A 20122-nucleotide genomic window follows, 5' to 3' on the forward strand; every position below is an offset into this window, starting at 1 on the left:
CGTAACATTCTATAACAAGTAATAATACATTATCAATGCATTGTGCATAAGATGGCTAAATTCTCACAAACTTAATATTACTGTAAGATTGCATTGGTGATGTGAGTCTATTATTTGAGTACAGCAAATTAGAATTTATTTGCAGGCATGTTGAGATGGATACTGAGAGATAGAACTGGGCGTGGCTTGGTCCCTTGTTACTAGACTTACATCCGCTCCTGTCTGGAGCACATCAGGGGGAGAGAGGCTGCAGGTCAACACTGGTCAATGAACCACATCCGACCAAAATATCTGCGTAGCCTGCACTACAGGATGTGTGTGCTGACAATAAGCCAAACTTCCCGTGCCCTTCCCTTCAGGAAGCATCTTACCAAATACCTAAGAGGAACTATTGACAAGAATATTCTGGAAACTCAAATCGTCAAAAATTACCAGTGTTTCGCCCCAGTGTTGCATGGGCTCATCAATTGGATACCGCAACTTCCCAAGACACTGGTCTGCTAGCACGCCGGTGGCGACACCACCCCAAGCTATACATGTGATAAGCACAATGCAATGCTGACGTACTAGGAGAGAATTGCATCTCCACTTGCTATATATGCCCTCCCGGGCTAGCATGACCAAAAATACTGTATGGCTTCCGATTGACAATGTCCTGTTGCCTTACATAGTTACCGATATTAAGTAGGGGGCTAAAAGGAGTGCCCAGTCGAGTGAGAAAACAAAATATACTACTGTACAGTAGAACCCCATTAGTCCGGAGTCCGCTTAATCCGGACAGCCATTTAATAATAATACATAAATTCAATTACAGCATAAAAGCTAAGCTCAATGCTGTAAACTACGCAGAGGAGGAGATCTTTGAAGTGTGATCGCTGCAGAAAGCTCTGAAACGGATGAATACGACCAGGATGAAGCAGGTGATATTATTAACCCTAAACCGAAACTCAATGAATTTAAAGACCATCTAAACACTGTCATTAAATACACTGAAGAAAACAACGATGAAAACATATACGCATATTGCGAACATTTGAACCATCTGCGTGAGTTAATTATTGAAGAAATTAATGTCAAAGGAAGACGACAAAAGATCGGCAGTTTCTTGAAACCAGTAAGCGTGGTAAGTGTGGCCAATGAAGGTTTGCCTTCCGTACTGCACTAGTTAGTCTGTATTTTGTAGGGCATAGTGCCGTATTGCATTAAATCTTGTAAACTAAATAACATTTGTATCAAATTTAAAATACTGTACAAGTTCTGTTTACTGAACAAAGTGTTTAAATATGTCACTTGACTCTTTTCATCAGTTATTTTGTTTAATATGGACTTTCATTTAATTCTTACTACTTAGAGCCCCAAGTATCCCGGATTAATGAGGTTCTACTGTAAAAGTTAATGACGCCGTTAGTGATAGGTAAATTATATTTCTTATTGTAAGTTATAGACTAAAACAGACATTTAATAACGTCCAATACGAGTTCCTTAAGTCGACTTGGGTAGTTTGAACGGCACAGTGCACGCCTTCTAAGCCCAAGTTGATTGATTCAATGCCGACGCAGACCAATGGTATTTGAATTTGCTCAAATACGCTACCATCGTGACGAGAGTTTTACTGAAAATGAAAATCCACAGCCTGTTTTCAGTCATTCGACCGGGTCGAGGATAGGAATTGTGCCGGCTGCCGAAGCCTGTCGCACTCCTCTGGGGCAATGATTCATGAATGACAGGTGAAATGAAGTGATATTGGAGAGTGTTGCTGGAATGAAATATGACAGGGAAAATCGGAGTACTCGAAGAAAAACCTGTCCCGTCTCCGCTTTGTCCAGCACAAATCTCACATGGAGTGACCGGGATTACGAGAGATGTACTGCCACGTAGAAAAACCAGTGGAACAAAGTGTCTCTGAACACCATAAAATTAGTTAGTGGAACGTGAAATAAATACTAATAAGTTTGCCTCAATTACAATTAGGTTAATGGAAGTCATTATTTTAATGTTCACTAATGTAGCATTCAGATCGCGGAGCTGTCATCAGTGGGATTCTTTTTAACGAGAATACTGCCTGATTTGATCACAATCATGTTTCTCTCTTAAAACAAGACAAACAGCAACAGCAACCATTTTCTGATATGAAATTATGACGTATGTATTTGTAATTAAGGCTATTTTTAGAGTAAGAATTATATACACAACTCTCAGAACATATACTGTATAAGGTAAAATTCCAGCATTCACGTGGAATAAATATGAAATAAAAGTCCGAATTTTCGTTTTTAACGATAACTTTTGGAATTCCAGATCCCTAGTCTGACCTTTCCGACATACGAACTGTGTCAATGGGTAAGATTTTATTTCACTTTCCTGAATATGAGTGTCAATACATCAGCTCGTGAGACACCTATATTTGTGCCCGAGTATTTTAACTCACGAGTCGGAACAGACTTAGAAAACTGAAACATTCAAACATCCGTGGTTCGAATTCTCATGATTGTTTACGTTTTCTAGGACTTTGCTGCACTCACTTCTGAAGCATGACATATGTACCTCAATTCAAGTCCCAGGACCCCCGTCTTAGCCTAATAATTGCAATTGAACACACACTGGTTGATTCCTACACTAACACCATATGGAACGGCTTCTCCCCTAGTACAAGAAACCAATGACCGAAGAAATAGTCCAGGAATAATTAAAAATCAAGATGCAGACTATATAGCAAAAGTAAAGGAGCAGAAGATAAGGATTCCATTATTCATAATCTCGGCATTAAGTGGGATCATCCGGCCAGCTTTGTCCCCAGTAATTAACCTGGTACTCATTTCTAGTGTAGGCTGAATGAACCTCAGGGCCAGGTGCCTCTCCTTTGGTGGAATTTTCACTTATAAATGTTTATACTTCCTGACGCGGAAACTAATTACCTCTCTTCCGGGTGTACAAAGCATGCCTTTGTCGTCTCGGCTGGGTAGCCCATATATTTTTGCTGTTTACGTCTTATAATGCGTTGTTTATCTCATTGAATATGGCTGTCCCGACACTTACATTTTAAGCTGAGTTTGATAAACTGTAAATATATTTCATCACTCCCCTCTATATGCATTTTGTGTAGTTTTTCACAGTCTATTTATTACATGCTAACTAATTAGATGCGTCACTGGACCCCACCATTGTATGTGAGATCGACTCCAGTCAGCCAGCAGAGGTAGACGAGGAGAAGCGAGCCAATTGAACCAACCATCAGTTACTTCAAAGAATCATACATCATCTCCTGTATAAAGGTTGTAGGACTTTTCATCGGAGCAAGAGGAACCATATCAAATTTCTTAGTTGAGTTTTTCAAAAGTGTGGGCATTCTCAAGAATCTATGCTGTGATTTAGGCGTCTTGGCCGTTAAAGGCCCCGTTCAAATAGTTAGAAATCACCTCTATAGTACTACATACGAGAAGGACTAACTCCAGAAAACTCTTCATATTTACACATACATTCAATATTTCATTGTTACGATATACTTTGTCAGATTTAGGAAGCCTATCATTTTAGAAAGTACAAATAAATAAAATATCAGTAAGTATGGTTTCAGAGCCAATTATTATCTTCAATGTGTAAAATAAGGATGTCAAGATAAGTTATTTTATCACTAGTATGCATGTAGCAAGGAAGAGAAACAGGAGACTACAGCGTAACATCTTACAAACTACCAATTTTTATCTCAGATCGAACGGTTCAAACGTACAACTATGATTATACAATGCAGAGAATTTTGTGCGAAGTTCTTGCTATCTTTAATCTCTCAACATGCTGGCAGCATAACAATAATTACACGTTTAACGACGTAGCGTGTGTGAGCTTACTGAACGCGTGAGGTGAGGCGTTATCAGCAGTGAATAGGAAAATAATGAAATGTTATCTAGGCTTGTGAGAACGAGCTTGACCAAGGTTGTCTCTACCAGGGTTAAATGAGCGCTTATGTACCTTCAGGAATATGGTCTGAGTGAGACTGCAAAATAGATTTCAAAGCAAACCAAGATTCCAGTTTTATGGGACTGCTGATGTCATTACAGCCATGGACACTTTCAGTTTCTCGTGGAATCTGAACCACATAAACAAAATAACCCGTTGCACAACAGCCCATTGAGGCCTTGGTCTGCCAAGACGGCTGCTGCTCAATCACAAGACCTGTGTCGCATGATCAGCGTGATGACATCCTCAAGCAATATTGCTCGGCTTCTTGACCGGGTCTCGCGCCTCTCGTACCGCACAGAGCATCACTTGGTTTCACGAGGCTGAGTGAAACTCGTTCCAGGAATTGGTTCAGAATAACCATGGACTGGCTGGGAATCGAGTCCGAGGCCTCTAGGTAAGAGGCTGGCGCTGCCGCTACACTACACCACGGGGTTAGCAATCCGAGGCATAGGGATGCGACTTAAAAATTTTGAAAATCCCAAGTGTCTTCTGCGGGCGAGATTCGAAACGCTACCATTCTGGTGAAAAGCCAGTCGAACGCACTCTTATTAGTTACGTAGTGTAGTTTGTGTTATCAAAGCTTCAGGATCCTCAATTTCACCCGGAATCCAAGCTACGCGAAAATTTCGTTTCTGCAAGCTCCCATACAATGGAAGGGATTCGAACCACGTCCACCTTAGTGAGACACCAGTGACAGTCGCTCTGCTATCATGCCCATATTCCCTGCGCCCTCATGTTAACGACAGTGGGAGTTTTAATGGTGGAAACACTACATCCAGCCGTCGATCAGTAGCAGAAGGGCCTGCGAGACCTGTGGTACGATTGTAGGCTTCCTCGACCCAAAAAAACATTCTCTACATTAACCGATATTGGTTCTTAATCGAAACTGACATCACTGGTGACGAAGCCGGAAAAGAACCATTTGAATAAAAGAGGAAGGGTGGTGTATAAAGGGCAAGGAAGACCGAGCGAGAAAGGGCTAGAACGTGACAAAAGGTGTGGGAAGACAAATTACATACCGAGAGAGACAGCGATGAAACCAAAGCCTTCGGCGCTGAGATACGGTTTCTGTGTAGCATTCACCGCAACCTAAAACCCCGAAACTAAATCCTGGCCGGGCCGGGTCGAGTTTCTACATCCTTACTGTCACATTCTTGTAACGAACTTTATAACACTCGCATGCACAGAGCTAACATTTCAATCTATCTACCTGCCTGCCGCCTCCCTACTTCACGGAAAGGGGAATTGCATTATCAAATCTACCCAAGATCATTCCTTTCGACAGGAAATTGCTTCAAAGACTGCAGAGAGATCTCACACGCACGAAGGGACAGCCAGGAAATGCATTTGTTTTGTATTCGATCATTATCTGTTTGAATGGACACTATATTAACCTGCAATAAAACATTCACGTATCCAGGTGTATTCAAAAGCTACGAAGTATAGAGGAGTAACATGAAGGTAGACTGCGGCTCGCCTTCTGTGTGTCTGGTTGCGAGATCGAATCCTACCCAGGGGAGAGGTCGACATCAGTAGACTTACCAGTATGTTACAGAATATCATGCAAATCCAAGTTCCTGCAACTCGAAGTATCTTTAAAACAATAGACAGCTAAATAATAATAATAATAATAATAATAATAATAATAATAATAATAATAATAATAATAATAATAATAATAATAATGACTACCACGAATAGCGTTACAGAACAGGACACGAAAGATTGAAACAGCATACCATTTATGTCGAAATGTCTATAACAAAAAATCAATCTCCATTACTGCGAAACTGTGATAAAGCCAGAAAGTTTGTATGCAATCGAATGCATTCCAATGAACAGGAAAGGATTACTGGAGAACATTGAGAGAAAAGAGAAAAATCTTGAGGAAGCTACTAGGGCCTAGGAAAGTGTGACAAGAATTTAGACTGCGACAAAATGAGGAACTATACAAAAGGACCGAGAAAATAACAACATCCTTTAAAAAGAGAATACTTTACTTATGGACACATTAAAAGAATGCCAACAGAGAGAAGAGCCAAGGGAATTCTGGAGTACATGGAGAGCAGGAAGACTCAAACTAACTGGCTTAAAAGAGTCAAGGAGGTCCTGGAAGAAAAGAACATAACACAGGAGGCAGTATGCAATAGACAAGAATACAGGATGGTCATCAACAAAATTAAGGGATTCTAAGATCGAATGAGCAGGAAACGGACCGGCAACACCTGGTCGCTAGAACTCAAAGCAACCCATTCCGAAAGTATGAAGAAGTACTGGGCTGATCGGAGGAAGAAGAACCGGAAACAAGAAGAATAACAATGTGTTTACGTCCATCTAACTACACATGAAGGTTTTCGGAGACGCCGAGGTGCCTAAATGTTGTCCCGCAAGAGTTATTTTACGTGCCAGTAAATCTACCAACACGAGGCTAACGTATTTGAGCACCTTCAAACACCCACCAGAGGCCAGCGCCTCAACCGGCTGAACCACTCAGACGGACAATAATAATAATAATAATAATAATAATAATAATAATAATAATAATAATAATAATAATAATAATAATAGATATTATAATAATAATAATAATAATAAGAAGAAGAAGAAGAAGAAGAAGAAGAAACATACGGAGTCCAACTCGTTGGTTGAATGGTCAGCGTACTGGCCTTCGGTTCAGAGGGTCCCGCGTTCGATTCCCGGCCGGGTCGGGGATTTTAAACGCCGTTGATTAATTCTTCTGGCCCGGGGACTGGGTGTTTATGTTTGTCCCAACACTTTCCTCTTCATATTCAGACAACACACTGCACTACCAACCACCACAGAAACACACAATAGTGATTACATTCCTCCATATAGGGTTGGCGTCAGGAATGTCATCTTGCCGTAAAGCAAGGCCAAATCCACACGTGCGACCCAGTTAGCACCCGCGACCCCACAGGTGTGGGAAAAGCGGTAGAAAAAGAAGAAGAATGACAAACATGCTGAATTTATTACATCCCTCTATATAGGGCTGGCGTTGGTAAGGGCATCCAGCCGTAAAATTGGGCCAAATTCACAAGAAATTAGGGAAAAGGCAAGGAAAGAGATACTGCAAACATATTTGAAACTACCCTGATCTGCGATCTTTTGATCTTTGTAATTCCTCACGTCTTCATATCATGATCATCATTTTTATGTTGCTCCTCTCGAAGGCCTCCTTTATATTCTCATACCGTTATCTTCCTGTCGCCGACTTCGTTTTCATATTTCCCCCTCATCACTATAGGCTACTTGTTGGTTTCTTCTCCTTCTTGACCCTGTCATAGTCATCTTTCTTGTCACTGTGAACGTTACGTTTCTCGTCACAGCGATCGTTACTTATCTCCTCGCTGTTATCATTGTCACTAGTATTATTACCCTTCTTGTCACTGGGATAGTTACATTTCGCGTCAGTGCGATATTTATCTTCCTTCTTGCTGCTATCGTCATTGTACCTTCCGTGATCGCTACTCTTCTGGTTGCAATGAACGATAACGTTCTTGCCACTGCTATATTTACCTTTATTCTCACAGCTTGCTCTTATGATTGTATGTCCTATCAGGATTTTATCCTCTCCGCCGTTCCTTTCCGTGAACTATGGTATTATCAATCCTGTGTCCGGCTCCATGGCTAAATGGTTAGCGTGATGGCGTTTGAACACAGGGGTCCCGGGTTCGATTCCCAGCAGAGTCGGGAATTTTATCTATAAATGGTTAATTTCGCTGGCACGGGGGTTGGGTGTAGCCTATGTGTCATCTTCATTATCATTTCATTCTCATCACGGCGCGAAGGTCGTCTAGGGGCGTCAATTCGAAAGACCTGCATCTGGCGAGCCGAACTTGTCCTCGGACACTCCCGGCACTAAAATTCATACGCCATTTTGTTTTTCATCAGTCCTGTGGAATGTCTGCTTATGAGAATAGTGTGCATTGTAATGATACACGTACAGGTAGACTTCACTGTGTCTGCACGTATCAGTAGCTTTTCAGGAACATGAAACTTCACTGGGGATAAGAATAAGCTCTTAGATATAAAATTATATTATAAGAGACCAATTCAAGTCTTACAAGGTGTTTGCAAGTACTAGGTGGCAGGAGACAGTTCACTACTTTTGACCTCACACCGAAAAGCTCATTACGTAAAGACATAGCTATTAGCACGTGAGGTATAAAAAGTGTATCACAATTCCTATTAACGTGCCTACTCGCTTGGTCTGCTCAGATAAAACGGAAGACTCGCCCTCTTGAAACAGCCAATTAAAGTGAAGGGCCTCCCCCTCTATCACGAAACGCATCTCCTAAACGTCGTTTTGATGGATTTTGTGGATGCAGCCAGGCAAACAATGCGCAGGTGGAAAAAATAAAAACCTCAACGCGCCTCGTAACCTTCAAGAATAATTCTTTTTTTTTATGGCCCAACGATTATGCCATTTAAGCACTAACTTATCGTACAGATTAATCGTAGCTTCTTACCCCCGTAGTTTTGTAAGGATGAAGGTGGAGAGAAAAACAGAAGCCCTGCAGGGAAATCAATGTTACTCGCTCAGGCTAGTTACCTGTAAAATAATTTGCTCTACGCACTTATCAATGTAATCAACAGAGCGGTAATAACAGATCATAGAATCTTCTTGCCTTTGTTAGGCTCCATTCATACCTGTGGCAGCCTTGAATGGTCCAGTCTTGGAGCTACCAAAAAGACCGCAACTGTGAGAATATCAGTCCTCGATGGCCAGTATCAACATTCTTGTTTGTAGCGCCGTGTTGCACATTTTAGTATCGCTCGGAATTGCATTATTATTATTATTATTATTATTATTATTATTATTATTATTATTATTATTATTATTATTCATAGTAATAACAATCATCTCCCTGTACCCATATCCAGCAGGATTAGACAACTAGTTAATCTCAACTTTCTCTCTCCACCACTGTGCCCATCCATTATCCAAACCCAGTTAATATTTCGTTGTGAAATTCTGTTTTTAACTTCATCACCCATCGAAAAATTCTCTGGTCTCTCTCTTATTTCATTCATAATTTCAGTGTTTGGTTTTGCATTCTGCTGTTCATTCTACGTTCGTGGTCAAATCACCTGCGTCGATTTTTCTCCATTATATTGCAAACATATCCCACCTGTAGTTCTTTCCTTATAGACCTATTTTCTCTTTTCATTCCTTCTGGTTGTCTTCAGTTATATCAAATCTCTAAAGAGGAATGTAAGCTTCTTTTATTTGAATTTCGTTGTTCATTGTCACTGGTTAGGTCTTATTTTCTGGGTGGGTATGAGAATGGCTAGTGTATTCACTGAAAGAAGAGAAGAAGGTGTTGCTGCAATTAGTTACGAACATAGAATAGATTGGTATCCAGCCGTAAAACAGAGCCAAATCCACATGTGCGACAGAGTTCGCACCCACGACCCCACGGGTGTGGGAAAAGCGGTAGAAGAAGAAGGGAAGGAACAGAATATGTCCTTGAGAATGGTACACTCCGAGCATTTGCTTGAAGATTATCACAAGTACTGACAACGGAATTTAAACTCTACTATTATTTGAGCTCGTAATGCAAGAAAACTTGGAGTATATAAATTCACGTTCACTTACCGGCGTCAAGGATCCGCTGTTTGACGCTGTGCTGTCGCCCGTGCCAGAACTGCCACGCCTTGATCTCATCTTCAGGACTCTTCTCCTCTCGGAACATGAGCATCACCACACTCTGCAACAATCAAAGGAATCATCACGCCTTTTAATATAGTAAATACACTGTTCACAAAACATATCGTGTATTACAAAACTTTTCGTGCCAGTAAAACTCCACAGGAAAAAAGTTACATTCGCTTAGTTCATCGATGGAGAAAAATAACTTTCTATGGCAAATTTTTATATTTTTGGATTAAGACCTGTACAAATTCACTTTTCACTGAATTTGCGCACAAATATCCAATGTCAATTTCCCTCTCAATACTTCCTCATACAACGGTATATTTCTAACTATGTTATCGTAGGCCTATATAATTAAAATTTATCTGCCTCCTGTAAAGTTGATGACTGACATTAAAAGTTTGTATTCCGCACCATCGTCATGGCAATCAAAGTTTTCTTTTTCAATTTGCTTTACTTTGCACCGTCACAAATAGGTCTAATTGTGACGATGGGATAGGAAAGGGCTAGGAGTGGGAAGAAAATAGCCGTGGCCTTAATTAAGGAACAGCCCCAGCATTTACCTAATGTGAAAATGGAAAACCACGAAAAACTAGCTTCAGGGCTGCCAACAGTGGGGTTCGAAACCCACTATCCCCCGAATGCAAGCTAGCAGCTACGTGAATAAAGACGCGCAGCCGTTCTCTCGGTGGTCCCTTACTTTCTGATATGATAAAGATTATACTTAATGACCGATTCATTCATTTTGTAGGACACATATCCTTCCATATTGAGAAATACTGATGATGATTGTGATTGTTATGAATATGTTTACTTGATGTAGCGGGTATAGAACATCGTGTTCAATTCCCTGTTTTGGGAAAGAACCCATGCCGATATGATGAATGTACTGATATGTGTATTTAGTTATTAATTTGCGCTATATGTTAGGAATCACCCTGGCATTCGCCTATAGTCGAAGTGAATCCAAGACTTAAGATGACCGATAACATAACTTTAACCCAGCTCTCTTTTCGATTACGTTTCCCAGGTCAGGGTGTTACTAGTTCGAGTACCTCAAATAAGTATGGATTTCGTGGCAGAGCCAACAATCAAACCCGAGTCAACTGGATGGCAAGTTCCCGTACTAATCTCTAGACCAGGGCCTCTCAGGGTGCATGCGCGTGGTGCATGCACTGTGCACTGTGCAAAAGACGACTTGGCTTGGTTGATCAGAGTGCAGACCCCCACTCCTCGATTTGGAGCAATAGCGCTAACTCTCTCTTTCCTCACGCCTGTCTCGCTCGCTCCCCCTGTCTCCCTCTCCCCCACTTGCGCCGTAGCGCTCCAAATCCGGGCTGAGTTGAGCCAAGTATAGCCGAGTAGAGCCGAGCATAGCCGAGTAGCCCAGAGACGAAGCGTTGATCCGAGCCATACCGAGCGGCACCGATGCACAGTGCACGGAGCTCTTGCGCCTCGCTCTGCACGCGTGAAATTTTGGGCGTTTGAGAGGCCCTGCTCTAGACCATGAATAGCAATAATTAATCTTGTGCAAATATTCCTGTGTTCTGAATTAGTCGCCTAGAATTTATAATACAAAACCGAAACATGAATTAGAATATTATTAATAGCCTGTTTCTGAAACAATCTTCTCAACATTATTGAAAAATTATGTTTATCACTATAACGGAAAATTCTACTTTTCCACTCCATGTATTGAGTGCAAGTAAACAAAGATGAACAAAATTTAACTGCAGATGTTTAAGGAAAGTCTATAAAGCGAAACCGACTTTCAACCTATTAGGTCGTGTTACGTACATTTAGTACGTGTTAAAAATGTGTTAAGTACAGAAAAGATGGCCAACCGGACATCAGTGGGATCTGAACCCACAACCTCCCGATTTCACGTCCGTTGGCCATTTTTGTTCCGTACTTAACATCTCTTCAACACGTACTAAATGTACGTAACACAACCTAATAGGTTGAAAATCGGTTTCGATTACAAAGCGGACGTGAAAATTCAATATTGAAAGTCTATAAGCTTCTACAGTAGGTATCAGTGTATAAGCAAAGTACACAACTGAACAAATATAGGAAATGTTCAGGGAATAGTGATATTTAGTATAATCAATTATCGATGTTCAGTGAAAGGGGAGATGACACAGAAAGAAAAAGAAGAAGATTATTGCTGCCTGCCTTTCAAGAACAGAGTACCTATTAGTTAAAGTAAGCATAGGGTTGAAGGGTTACTTGGACTGCACAACTCTGTAATGCGTAGGGGTTAGGAAAGACCAATTGCTGACAGCCTGACAGGAAAGAAGAGGCGTCTGACATAATAAAGTGGAAGCAATTTCAGGCTCAACTGGAGTTTCACGATGAGTACAAGCTTCTCATACGGTGTGATATCCTGAGGGTGTAAAGTCAACAGGACGTTTACTCAAAACAGGTAAGCAGTACTTTAAGTAACTCAGTGAAACTGTGTGTGGTATTCTACTAACATAAGTAATATAAGGAGATCTTCCAGGGAGGAGCTGTACAATATTCGTAAAAGTAGATACATCATATTACAAGAAGATGGAGCCAAGAGGTCACTTATCAAGGCTGGAGAGGTGTCACTATGTCATGTCGCCAGTGCGGTGGACATATTTCAAACGTGGAGCTGTGTGCTTGTACTGGAGATAAGCTAATGCCCTCTTCAAGGAGGACAATGCCCTCTGCCGACAACAATGGGACACTAGCTCTAAATCAAGAGGAACAAAGTTCTATCTTATCCAAAATAAAGTGAAACTACAACAATTTAGAACCCGGATTTTTATGACTTAAAACGTCATTGGTGTAAGGATATAGTTATGAACCTATTTTACGATAAACATTACTAAGAAGATATCATATGACCTTAAGAACATTTTGCGTTAAATTTAATGTCAACAATTAATTTTCCTGGAGTTTTGAAATGAAGATAATCAGCTGCTTGCGAGCAGTTGCAAATTATGTGAATTATGTCTTTAAATTAATGGGAACTAAACGATCTGAGACAATTATTAAAACGAGTCATTGTTTTCTTTTTACTGGCAATTTCATGCATATATTAAACACTAGCATTTATGGTATAAATACTATCATCTCATTACATTTAGAACATTTAAAAATAACACACATTTACTAACATAATCCAACGTTTCATGAATTATCACGATTTTACGAACAATGTCTCAGAAAAAGTTAAAAACAGCCTAAATGTGAGAAAAAAATGTGACTATTTACTTGCATATAATGTCTGTATGAACGACTGTGCCAAAGTTTTCTCGCGAAGTTTTTTATTTTTCTGATTCCTTACATAATGAGGATGTTGGACTATTCTACTACGTTTCGCATCTACCATAACACTGACGTCACAACGAACAGCGGATAGTCTTACCGTCACTTTCGATGAAATCATCCTTCAAACTAATTATTGCATTTCGTAGGGGCTACTGCTTGGAGCCACCTTTGCCATTTTACTTCCATCATTACAGCACAAAGTTTAAACTGTTCATAAATTAGAACAAATAAAGGTCTAAACCTAGTAAATAATTACTTTCTACAAATTATACAGAGCCGTTTTGTATGTTTGTGATCATATCTCATTGATGTAACATGTACAAGTCTCACTGGACGAGTCCCAACTGCGATCACAACTGTCTTTCATGAACAATATTTTATCAGGGCCTACATCGTGGGTGAGAAGTTAATGTGCATTCGCTAAATCGTTCTGTATCTCTTACACAAGCTTTTTATAAGCAGCAGTCCCAGTTGGCACAATTAATTTTCGTGCGTAAGGTTAAAAAATTCATTGGCCCGAGAGCAGCAAAAAGACCTTCCTCCACTGATTTCAGTAAACATGAAATCTGTTGGAATTTCGGGGAATCAAAATCCATTTTCGCGATATTCTGTTACAAAGGACCAAAATAAGAAATATTTTAAGAAAAGGAATATGAAATAAAAAGGGAATTCAAAACTACTTAATTTGATCGGTGTAAGACAGCTCTGATCGCCGTAATTAGTTTTCTTTGTTTCGTAATGCACCCAAATTGCTCAGTTCCAAGGGTACAGTTTTGAAGTTAACGAAAGAGTTTACCTTTAAAATCCGGTCACTACTGATTGACTATCGGCACACACACACACACACACACACACACACACACACACACACACGTTTCATATAACTTACAAAATCCATAAACGATGTTCTATAAACACATAAATCTGGTGTTCACTGAGCTAACTCCTAAACTCCTTTGTTCCTTTGAACCACTTATGAAGTAACGTATACGAGCTATTATCACTTGCCTAAAATATGAGTGCCTGATTTCTCAGAATATGATGAAAATGAAAACCTACAACCTGTTTTCCAGTCATTGAACGGGTCAGAGATGTAATGAATGAAGCAGATATAGGTTGTTAGTACGATGGGGTCGCCACTCCCAAAGTGATTATTAATGACCGATAGATGCTATGAAATGAGAATGGAGAGTGTTGCTGGAATGAAAGATGACAGGAAAAACCGGAGTACCCGGAGAAAAACCTGTCCCACCTCCGCTTTGTCCAGCACAAATCTCACATGGAGTGACCGGGATTTGAACCACGGTATCCAGCGGTGAGAGGCCGACGCGCTGCCGTCTGAGCAACGGAAGCTACTCTCAGAATATGATAAAGACATAAAACTTGACGGAGTTATTTCAACGCTTTGCTTGGCATCATTATGCCAAACACACCAACCTCTTGCGTTGTATCAACAGGAATTACTGTATTGTAGAAACGATTATCCGAGCTCAGCATGAAGAAAGAAAAGTAAAAGAACGGAATTCCAACAATGTAGCAATTTAATCTTTGTAACCATCCACGGAAATGGAAACTTCGAGGAGCAGGCGATCAACACTGTTGAACGGCAACTATTTTATTCAAATAATAACATTTAAGTAATTATGGACCAATGCTTCCTCTTAGGGACATCTCGACAACTGATTCGCAGAAGAGCACGTCTAGCTCTCTAATGGCTTCATAGCTTGTTAAAAGCGATCCTAGAAATTCTTATTTCCTTTCTGGCTCAGTTAGGGTAATGGCTTTGCTGACGGGAAGTCATCTGTTGTGAGGGGCAATTAAACTTGTCTGATCTCGTCTGGTCAGCTTCTGCGAACGAACCGTATCTCAAATGTCTTCGCTTCCTTTGTAAGAAGCTATTAAATAATAACGCATGGCCTATAAGATGTAACGGTACCGGTGTACAGAACTTATGGAGGGAAACATCGCGTTCCAATGGCTTCCACTCCACAGCACTCAACATTTATTAACGAGTTACAAAAGAAGTGACAGTTATAGTAGAAGGGAAAGAAAAATGATGACATCGAACTATGTAACATACGGTGTTTGTCCTGGGATGCATTATCGATCACTGACTGTTACAGTACAAGCAGGACCGTCTCTGAACTCAGTTACACAATCTTATGAGTAAGGGATTTATTTCATCATGGGCTGCTCCTTCTTGGTTCTGGGCGGTTCCTGCAAGTATTCTACATTTGCTTTTCCAATCAAATCTTTTCCACAATATTAGCTTCTAGATCCTTGTGCGGGTCAACGGTATAGTGTCAGCATTCGGATACCAAGATCATAGTGAACACCTAGCTGATCGTTCAAAACGCTTCACTACTCTCAAAGAGTTCGACTTTGAACTTGCTGGCGCAAACTTTCGTAATCATTGTAGCGCGTCATTTTTCATTCGATGCTCAAGGTGGAAACTAAAGATTCCTTTTGAACATCTTGCAAACGTCTCTGGGGTACCATTTTGTGAATTATACAAAGCTAATTTATTGCAGGGTTGACGCTTTTGGGAGGTCCTGACTAGACATTGCACTTGTGACCCCGCATTCAAGTGGGTTACTTTTAAGAAAAATATATAAAATGCTTATGAATTATGATCTCTAACTAAGAATGCCGAAGCTAAACCAGATGCACTCTTTCTATTGACGTCCGAAACGGGGGAGGAGCTTACGGTCAGCTGTTTCCAATATGGCGGCGAGATAGTGACGGGAAATAAACACGACAGTGATCGGGTGTGCGTCTGTAGGATTTATTAAGTGTTCAAAATGTCTTTGGTGTCATGTGCGCAACTGTTGAGAGTTGTCGGAGATTTCACGCGTCCATTAGTGGAAGGGGAAGAAATATTCAAGCGTAATTACTTGATATGTGTAGGTAAAACGTTTGAAACAGAAGATGAAACTGTTGTAGCGTTGTGTTTACAATCATCCCACATCGATTCAAAACCCCACAAAGTTAATGTTGTCTTGAACAAAGGGAGTGAAAATGTGAAGTGCAACTGTACATGTAAAACGGGTTTGTCAGAGAAATGTTACCGTTGACACGCTAATGCACCTTAACAGTTAAGCTACTGTAATTTTCCACTATTAGAGGTTATGGAGTAATTTCTTGTTGATTTGGTCCATGCCAAAGCCTTAGCCAGGTGACGGGGAGTTACCTGTCTTGTAAACTGTAATCTTGGGGAAGAAATAAAATAATAATTCTACTAAGTAAATGTTGTAAAGCAAATAAATCCTAGGCTTTATACAGGCTTGTGTTGGAATAGCCCACATCCTAATCTTAATATTCTTCCATTTTTACCATCAGCACAAAAGTTAGAACTTAGAACCGACAATAATAAGTATAAAAATTATAACTACCTACAGAATATGCAGAGCAAAGTTTAAAAATTATAATTAAAGAATACTATAACCTCTACAGTCACAGCTGTTTGGGCCGGGCTGAGTGGCTCAGACGGTTAAGGTGCTGGCCTTCTGACCCCAACTTGGCAGGTTCGATCCTGGCTCAGTCCGGTGGTATTTGAAGGTGCTCAAATACGACAGCCCCGTGTCGGTAGATTTACTGGCACGTTAAAGAACTCCTGCGGGACTAAATTCCGGCACCTCGGCGTGTCCGAAGACCTTAAAAAGTAGTTAGTGGGACGTAAAACAAATAACATTATTATTATTACAGCTGTTTGGGGTTGAAGAATACTTGGTTTGTCCAATTCTACCAAATAATTAGGTTATGGCTTCTAATTTATGATGATCGGGCGAGTTGGCCGTGCGGTTAGGAGCGTGCAGCTGTGAGCTCGCATCCGGGAGATAGTGGGTTCGAACCCCACTGTCGGCAGCCCTGAAGATGGTTTTCCGTGGTTTCCCAAATGCTGGGGCTGTACCTTAATTAAGGCGACGGCCGCTTCCTTCCCATTCCTAGACCTTTCCTGTCCCATCGTCGCCATAGGACCTATCTGTGTCGGTGTGACGTAAAACAAATAGCGGAAAAAAAAAGCTAATTTATGATGGCAAAATACTACGTATTTTCTTTCATTGAAAGAAGTATTTTATAGACAATTTAAATGCAGTGTTTAATTACTACCAGTTAAAGATATTACTCACACGTAGATAGTTAATTTACTGTCTGCTGTTACACATATGAAGAAGTTTACAAAGAGCGGATTACATTCTATGTGCGGCACCGAAGTATTAGGCTACAACTTTATCAGTATTTTTGATGTAGCTAAATCTTTGTGAATACAAATTAGAGACAATAACTATCAATGAGTACAATAAACAGTACCGGTACCTACGCTGTGGAAAGAAGTCGTCTTCACGAGAATGCAGACTGCACACTGTCATGTATCGCGTAACGCGTTTTCCAATTGACAGCGCGGAAGACCATCTTTCTCTCTGAACTTTTTGTACAGGAAAGTAGTGAAGAGATTTCGCATCCGTTTTATACGATTTGCAACCGTATACAGAGCAGTACCTCCTCAAATTTGACAATTTTCTTTCTATTTCCATCACGACGTCAATGCTTCGCCATGTAAATAAAGCTCACCAGTCACTATGTTGCAGCTTCAACATTCTTCCGCGTGGCTGCGCCATCCAACTTTTCTGACGTCAATACGTTCAAAAGATTGCGATAACATTGTTGTTTTAAATATCGTTTTAACATAGTGTTACTCTGGAACAAAGAAATTGACGAATCTCGTAAAGGAAATAATATAGACTTTAGGTCAGATGATCTTGTTGGAGCCAGAAACCAACCACTGTCAATATGACCACTGACGCAACCCATATCATTGTTAACGGTTGACTACTGTATGTCTCGGGACGATGGGCAGGTGGCCTGGTGTCGTCTATCTAATGCATATGCATCGCCTGCACCTCCTAGCCACTTTCACAAGACCACAACCCGGCTAACGTAAGGTGACCAGCCCATGGAGGTCAAATTATGATACCACACAATCTACAGGAGAGGTATGCGCAGGATGATTGTGACGAACTGTAAATATCGAAGTCTCATATAAAAGGAAAGAAACATCTTTATCCGTTCTCTTGGGTTCAAATAATATTAATTCATTACAGTGAAGTTAAAAAACAATTATTAGGCACAAACTGAACTTTAGAAGACTTCCTTTCATCGAGTCATAAATTTGTGAATGGTCCGAGTTTAGGATTGATCTGAACGATGCCATAAATCTCTCCAATCTGAAAATTATTATATCCTAGATAATTGGTCCATACTGATGCATGAATATTTCATATCGTGATTTTTCCCAAGTATATCTTAATTTCTATCAGGAGCTTTTCATTTCACGAATGATAAATGTCTTTCCCCTCGGAAAAGTCAGATTACTTTCTTTCTTTCTTTCTTTCTTTCTTTCTTTCTTTCTTTCCCTTTCTCTTTACAGTGGCCAATGAACTCAAATTATTAACCAATACAAACAGTAATTTTGATTACTTAAACATACCTCTGTTATGGTTTCCCTAATATTATACTCTTAATCAAAACTACTAGAATACAGTCATTTTATCATCAGTGCGTCTCAAAGTATAGCGAGAGAAGAATAAAAATAGACTACAATTTGAACTCATGGAACACGCCGTTCCATATATAGATAGTAATTAAATATATTCTAGTGAAATAGGAAGAAACCCAGAATAGGAACTATTTCCGTGGAATGAAAAGAGTTTTATTAATATTATTATTATTATTATTATTATTATTATATTTATTAAGCTATATTATGAGAAACAAGATAAGAAACAATAAAATTAAAATAGTATTAATATAATGTGGGCTATCTAGCCGAGGGGATAAAGGCGTGCTCAGTTCACTCGAAAGGATATGATCTTGGACTCCCCGCCAAGAATTTGTAAAATGTAGAACAGAGACTTCCACTTTTGGAGTGGCATAACATAGACCTGGGGTTCACTTATCCTCCATAAGGCATATGTACCAGGTTAGCTCCTGGGGGCAAAGGCGGTCGGGCATGGAGCTTAACACACTATCCCACTTAGTGGAGAGGGTAAGGAAAGCGGAAACCTTTGGCTACCTTTAGCTTCTACTCCTCGAAAGGCATTCATGGCGTGCAAGTAAATGGCTTTTTTTTTCATGATAACGTTATATGAATGTTAAAAATATAGCCGAACTGAAATGTGAGTGTTAATGGCCAGAGGATGTACGGGATGAAATCTTAGGACCTAAAACTGCAATAAAATATGAAAAAGAAAGAAAAGAAAACTACCTGGAATCTACTTCGTTTGCAATTAAACCGAAGAGAAAATGGCAGATTAATACCACGCCGATGTTAACTGAAATGACAAAAGAGCAAAGCTAGCTTGTAGTTTTACGTGATTCATATCCACAGGATCTCCAGTTTTACATGAAGCCCAAACCACAAGGAATTAATTTCAAAAAACCGAAATGCATCGGTCAGGATGCAAACCCGGAAGTCTTAGTGGGAAACCAGGGACAATGCCACTTGACTATAACGCCCCTTCTAAAATCATAACAGTGGCAAAAAGGCCATACTTACTAATAATAAAAGCAGTATACTGCGTTTCAATATAAAAGTCATTTAAAAGCAAAAGCTCTTTAAAAACCTATTCAAATATATTCAGAATGTATTCAAATGTTTTATTGGTACAATTCTTCTTCTAATTCTTCTTCTTATTGGGACGGGAATCGAATTCGTGACCCTCTGAACCAAAGGCCGTATGCCGACCATTCAGAAGAAGCCGGACTTACATATTCTTTTTCTACGAAGGATGAAAAAAGGTCGAAGTGGAATTAACCAGCTTGGCCTTTCACTGTCTGTAAGTCGTGGTTAACAGCGCCAGTAAAGATGATGATATAGTGACAGTGAAGGGAGACGGTCCCGATAACATGTCGAAACTTTCTCCCGATACATGTCCTCCCGACCACTCACACACAATGTTAAGGTGTTCCGCGTTGGAAGGTACATACGTATTCTCAAATGCTCAGTATTCTTATTACACTATAAATCTGAAAGAGAGCGCTTTCCCCCTACAGGCACGTCTACCGTTAATTCTGATGACTCATTTCTTAATCTGTTTCACCTCATACACAAGTAAGAGATTCGCGCAATTGGTTCCAAAGGTGCGGCTTCCAAGGTAGTCTGCGGTAACTTGTCAGTAGCGGTAGGAT

At 40.1% G+C, this 20122-nt stretch overlaps 1 protein-coding gene across 1 annotated transcript in view; it reads right to left on the reverse strand.

Moving 5' to 3' along the window:
- Positions 1-20122, reverse strand: part of grh (grainy head) — a 190892-nt gene that overhangs the window by 53378 nt on the left and 117392 nt on the right. The window contains exon 6 of the mRNA XM_068227385.1: positions 9578-9689. Coding sequence (XP_068083486.1) covers positions 9578-9689 — 112 coding nt within the window. The remainder of the gene's footprint in view (positions 1-9577; positions 9690-20122) is intronic.

Source organism: Anabrus simplex, chromosome 4 (genome assembly GCF_040414725.1).
Source record: "Anabrus simplex isolate iqAnaSimp1 chromosome 4, ASM4041472v1, whole genome shotgun sequence".
Lineage (NCBI taxonomy): Eukaryota > Metazoa > Arthropoda > Insecta > Orthoptera > Tettigoniidae > Anabrus > Anabrus simplex.